We start from the raw sequence: 6,458 nt of genomic DNA, 5'->3' as shown, positions 1-6,458 counted from the left end.
TTATAAAGCCCTTTCAATGATATGTTGTATCAAGACAAGCTATTGGATGGTGACCAAATATAGCTAGAGCTTATATTTATGGAGCACCTTTCTTTTTTTGCCTTGTGCTCCACACATACTTGTTTTGATTGATTGTGTCTAGCTTCTTTAATACATGTTTTTCCTTCATTGTATGTGGCTCACATTGAATGAGTTCTAAAGATACTTTCCTCTATTATTATTCTTCTTCCCTATTATTCAATGTAGTACTATGGACACAATGTTATCATCACATTTGTTCATGTATTCAATCAATGGATTCCTTGTTTTTAGTAGCAAATCATGATGTATAATTCTTGGAACTTAGGGGTATATTTGATTGTAACTAATTTTATGGAAGAATATTCAATCTATGTGGGTAGAAGGGTAGCATAGTTGTATACCATGCCATCCAGAAATATTTTTTGGTCTGTAATTTCACTATCTACATCGCAAAAATTACTAACAATTGTTACTATTAGTGTCACAAATTTATAGCAAGTATCACTATTTATGTCGATAATAGCATTTGTATATGCATTGATATATGTGTCACTATATATGCATTGACATATGTGTCACTATAGAGATAGGTTTTTAGCGATGAAAATAGTGATGATGAGGGCAAAATTTTCTATGACTATTTTTTTCACTTTAAACGTTGGTATTGGGTCTATATATTATAGTGGAAAAAGTAAGTAGTGTAGGGGTAAGTTTTGGTTAAGTCTATTTAACACAATATCAATGAGTTTGGGAATCTCCCAATTCCCATTTTTTGAATACTAAAAAGGTGGCACCCAGATAACATGCCCATAAGTTTCTCAAAACCATATGATGTGACCTATCATTGGAAAGCGCTTGAAAAATAGAATCTATTGAGCTATAGAACGCTCAATTTAGAGTTATAGTGTTCAAGTTATGACGAATCCAAAGATTTGACCACGTGCCCCAAAATTATGGAAAATTTCCATATTCCCAAATATGATGTTATTTTATGAGCGTTAGAATAAACAATGGTAATTTTTAAAATTTTACATTAATATAACCACTGATATAGGTACCTAAGATGGCATATCCACCTAGCATCATCTAGGTTACTTTTCAAGTCATCATATGACATGGTACATCATTGCAAAATCCTAGAAATTCAAATACCGTTATCTTCGTATGGTTCAGTTTTCCATTAATCATTCCATGTCTCAAATGGGTAAGATGGTCCAAAGTTGATACCCTAATCTTCCTACCCCACCCTACACTTTCCTTGTTGATGGTTGGATTTGTGAGCCTACATGATGTTGTGCTAGTTAAGAACCTTTTGGAAAACTAGTAATATATCCTAGTAATACCTTTTAGTAACACCTGAAGTGCACAAAAATTGCAGTTCATTCATTCTTTAAAGGGCTCATGTTTGAAGGTCCTTTGCCATGTTACCATTGGCAATATGTTTTTGCTTCAATATCTTCTTTTAGGCATTCAAGGACTCCCTAAGTGTATCAAGGTGAGGATGCCTTGTGACACAGAGGTTCAAGATGGGGTTTAACTTATGTGCTTAGAATATCACTTTTGTGTAGCCCCTCACATGGGACAAAGTCTAGTGCATCTACCCAAGAGCTTGGATGATCTCGGTATCCCATTTCACATAGCCATAAAAGTTTAAAAAAGGCATATGTGTGTTATAAGCGGTTAATTATTATGTTTTCATTGAGAAAAGTGGGATAAGTATCTACCTGGGTTGTTCTTTGAAGCGCTTATCTCCTTCATTTATCAATATTTATGGTCACAAAAGTGACAAAAGTTATTGATAATAGTTACAAGAACGCAAGTAATAGAAGGTCATCATCATGTGGACATATACTTGCAAGCACTTGATAGAATCCGACTGATGTGGCTCAAAGGGCCAACCAGGCCTAAAATTTGAAGGTTGCAACACCCTTCAAAGGGGGTTTTGCCCTTCTAGAGAAGGGTGATACATATATTACCCTTCAAAAGAAAGGTAAGAATTTTAGAAAAATAGTTATATGCCCTTCCAAACTCTTTAAAAAGAAAAGCAGAGGTCCTCTAAGACCTTCAAAATGAAAAGTTGGGTAGCCCTTCAAATTTGAGGGCTGGGGCCAACCATGGATAATGGATGTAGTATATCATGAAGCAAAGCTAGTCGCAATACGTTGTGCAGTTTGGAAACGTTTATAAAAAGAGAAACCCTTGTGCCCCTAGTTCATCAAGTGAAAAAAACAAGTAAAACGAGTGGCACGACGATCTGAATGCAGCAACATGCTGAGAATGCGCTTATACTGGGCAGTCGGCCTGGTCGACTGTGACATACGCACCAATTTGACATACCAAAACAAATAGAGCGCTAGTGTGGCGCAGGCCACTAAGAAAAGGATTAAGAAAGTAGACAATTACGAGTAGTGAAACCGAGTACCGACCAGGTCTTGTTTGTGTTTATGGGAGATGATGTTTACATTACTCGGCGAGGTCTACATGATTCTACCAGTACCACTTGAAGTCGCAGTGCGTAGAACCAATAATGAATGGATCAGTCATTAGAGTGACTTGACCTAGGCGATAGAGGAGGACGCGTCTCACGCACTGACATAAACTTTAAAGTTAAGACGGAATGTGGTCATCCTACTAGAGTTCTCTAGTCGATTAATTTTGAGGAGGCCGCACGGAGCAAATGGACCAACTAATGGTCAAGGTTAGTAACTATAAGCTTCTACTTAGGCTGCCTGAGCGGCTGGTAATTGGCGGTGGGCGAGATAGGGAGTAGCCGTTGCAGCTACAATGGCCTCGCAGGTGGAGAGCTCGAGCTTGTCCGCGAGGGCGTCGGGCATGCGCACGAGCAGATTCTTAGAGGCGTAGCTGGCGGTGTAAAGTCCGTGGCGCATGCCGGCGAAGTGGAAGGAGAGGTTGCCGCCCAGCCAGTAGGTGAGGCTCTGGATGTAGGCGTCCAGCTCCTCACTTACATACAAGGAGGGATCAGAACCGCTGCGGATTTCCCGGACGAGTCGCACGCAGTCCTCGTCCATGTCCTCGACGAGATGAGAGACGTCCAACATGATTTGGTGGAGGTCCGGAGGAGTGACAGCACCGGCGTGAGTGCCACGTCTGGCAGTGCTCCTAGCAGCAGCCTCGACGGAGTCCTTGAGGCGGTTGTAGTAGAGGATGGAGACGAGATTGAAGAAGTCGCCGTCCTTGTATTCCTTCTCGAAGGAGAGGAGGTCGTTGAGCCAGCAGATGTGGTAGAGAGTGGCGTCCCTGAGGCGGAGAAGGAGCGGGTGGGCCAGCGTGCGCTTGTCCAGCTCGATGCCGAGGGCGAACTCGATCAGGACGTCGCAGGCTCTCCAGCAGCTGGAGTCCCTCCGCAGCCGCGTGTACTCCTCCACGTCAGCCAGGCGCCTGCTCTGCCGATAGCCCACCTGGGTGGCAGTGGCCCAAAGGAAGTCGCGGAAGGTGCCCACGAAACGCTGCTGCTGGCCCAGGGGCATGCCGCTCCGCAGATCCGACCACACCTCACGCGCCGACTCCTCTATGAGGCGGATGGCCAGGCGCGCACGCGCCGAGAGCTGTGTAGAAGTAGCTGCCACTGCTGCGGCAGATTCCTCATCTGCACGATCCTCCAGCACAGCCATGATCCTCGCCCCCAGGAGCGCAGCGGCCGAGGAGTCGGCGGCCATCTCCTGGGGCTCATCCAGGAGGTTGTCCACCATGTGCAGCCACGCCATGAACTTGATGATGGCCGGCATGCGCGAGCTCAGACCGTTAGCGTACGACAGCGTCACCAGGATGTCGAAGCGCGACTTGAGGGCCACGCTCTCCGCGAAGCCGCCGCCACCTTGACCTGCGCCGTCCACTAGCAGCAGCTCCCCGAAACGAGACAGGAGCCACTCCTGCGATAGCTGCTTTAGCTGCAGGTAATCTGGGTGGATTGTCTGCGAAGGAAAGGAGCACTGCACCTCGGGCAGCTCCACGCTCGTGATGGACTTGTCAAGGGGCAGGTCCGTGAGTCCCATCTTCTGCACCTCGTCTGAGGGCAGCAGGAGCTCAGCTATGTGAGAGAGCACGAACGACGACGTGACCGGAGCCATAGGATTATATATATAGATGTATATATATACCAATGGACGACGAACGATAGGGAAATCAGCCGGGTTGTTTTTGTAGTTGTTGTAGGCTAGCACCAAGTAGCTGGTACGAGAATATTGCCGGCACGTCAAGTTATGTAGAACGTGGCGAAGACGAAGAACGGAAGCTCGAGCGATCACAGCGTCGATTGAGCTGGTAGACCTGCTGCAATTAGCACCCGTTTTATACGGTCCGGTATGGTACGCGGAGAAGAAGAGGTCAAACGTTTGTGGCAACAGAATGGTGCGCCCGCCGTGCCCCACACTGCCTACAGGGTCATTTTGGCACATGGTCACTTACAAGTTACGAGGTCGAAGCACGCGACTCATATACCATACACTTCAAGTTGCACTCTTGAAAAAACATCCCAGCTGCCTGCTCTTTCAAAGATGCTCTTTGAAAACAAAGAATATCAAGGATAACAAAATCCAAGTCCCTGGTATTGCATAAAACCTTTGAAGTGAGGGTTTCAAATTGGGCGCTTGTAAATATTAGCTTACTCTAACACGATTTTCTTGTTAGACAAACAGCGCAACTCGTGACTGCCTTCCTTCCGTGGCAAGTCAACGATCTGGTGATAGCAAGTCGACCCTTGAACCAGCAAGTCGAAAGGGAAAAGTGTCCCCCAAGATCTACTGAAAATAGACATGTTAAATGTAACTTTGCGCCATAAAACGGGAAAAAAACAAAAAGAATCAACTCAGGTCACTTGACAGTAGTAGCTTTCTTTTGTACAACCTTAGCCTCAGTATAAGACCATTTACACGCTCCTCCACATATCTAGCTTGTCTTCTTAAGGGCAATAGGAAGCCACTTCTTGCAAATACATTACCTAAATCACTTAGTGTAACAATTAAAATCATTACCCATATCACTTTGTGTAACCATTAAGATTATGTCTGGGAGAATCTTCTCACTTGATGCCTTAGCTCCAATAGCTCGACAAATCATGTTAACAAACCTTACTCCAGAGGAACGTTCATAGAAATAGCAAAGTCTTGTGGAGGGGGATACTCATGTCATATCCCTATATAATTCTATGTTTGCACTTAGGTCCTCTGTAAAACCATGTTCATATCCCTCTCTATAATTCCAAGTGATGTTGTGATAAAATATTATGCTTGCATCTTTGAAAAGTGATCACTTTAAAGAGGGAGGGAAGGTTACTATGGCATTCGGGATGACTCGAAAAAGATCCACCTTCTATCCAAGGGATACCTCCCATGTCTCAATCTATGACTTTTAGAGCAATACTTAGAGAGGATCAATTAACACTCCTAAGGATGTGCTGAGGTCTATAGGACAACTTGTTTCCTCTTCCGTTGTTGAATCAACCCTTCATATAACAATGTTTGTAGTTGCACCTTGTACAATTCTAAATCATGCCAATATAAAGCATATTGTTGATATCTTAATAAGAAGCTATAGGACCAAAGACTTGATGTCATTGAATGCTACCACCATGGGGATTTTTTAGCTTACTTCCTTTCACATCTCACACTCTCCATTTTCCCAACTCAAGCATACATCCATTCTATAATATCAATGAGAGACAATTGTAGTAATGGTTGCAAAGGGAATGCAACAAGGGCATGGCATGCTTTGTAGGCTATGGGGATGGGTTTCCTAGAAGGTAGGGATTGTGTAATTACAAAGTGAAGGGTGCATGAGGACTTTTACCAAATTTGCACCATAGTAAGCTTGGAGTAACTTGGAGTTTGGTATACATGTATAAGGGTCAGGTACTACTAATGTGTCCCTCAACACTATGCTTGGCCTTCGTATTTGTGTTTACAACATTTAAAATAGAATGATCCATCTTGCTTGTTGGCAAGCTTTACTAGCTTTAGGTGGTAGTTGGTACTCTTTCTAGGCTCTTGATAACTCCCTTTGTCCTTCATGATATTATGAGCCTTAGTATCATTCATAAAATTCATCTTAGTGATAATCTCTCCTTGGAATTAATGCCTAGTTGCCAAAGGGGTTCATGAATAGCCACTAACCACCAGGGTTCTCGAACAAGAATCACAAGACAAGAGAGCAAGAGAGTGTAGAAACCAAGGAACACTTTTTTTTTGAAGATTAAAATAGATGTACATACACTCAAACTAGGTGAGAGCCTAGAGCTCAATAATGATATAAGAAATCTTCTTACAATAATGAATCTCCAAGAAACAAGCTGAAGATGCGCATCCAAGAGAGCTTCATCGGGCATCAAGCGCCCTTGAGTCATAGCAGTTTAACCCAATAACTTTGGATTCATGGCTATTACCTCTCTGCATACTCTTCTTTATAATTTTGTCTAGGACTTC

General features: G+C 43.5%; 1 protein-coding gene across 1 annotated transcript; it reads right to left on the bottom strand.

Moving 5' to 3' along the window:
- Positions 1-2,741: 2,741 nt before the first annotated feature.
- On the bottom strand, positions 2,742-4,109 carry LOC148033536 (microbial Terpene synthase-like protein 13). Its single transcript, XM_087680922.1, has one exon. The coding sequence runs from the start codon at positions 4,107-4,109 to the stop codon at positions 2,742-2,744; it is 1,368 nt and encodes a 455-aa protein (XP_087537048.1).
- Between the last annotated feature and the right edge of the window lie 2,349 nt (positions 4,110-6,458).

Source organism: Lygodium microphyllum, chromosome 7 (genome assembly GCF_053477565.2).
Source record: "Lygodium microphyllum isolate KBCC chromosome 7, Lygodium_microphyllum_v1.1.10, whole genome shotgun sequence".
Taxonomy (NCBI): domain Eukaryota; kingdom Viridiplantae; phylum Streptophyta; class Polypodiopsida; order Schizaeales; family Lygodiaceae; genus Lygodium; species Lygodium microphyllum.
This window is presented reverse-complemented; position numbering and strand designations above follow the sequence as displayed.

Excerpts from the sequence above, each read along its gene's own strand:
- LOC148033536 (XM_087680922.1), bottom strand. The coding sequence starts at position 4,109 with ATGGCTCCGGTCACGTCGTCGTTCGTGCTCTCTCACATAGCTGAGCTC.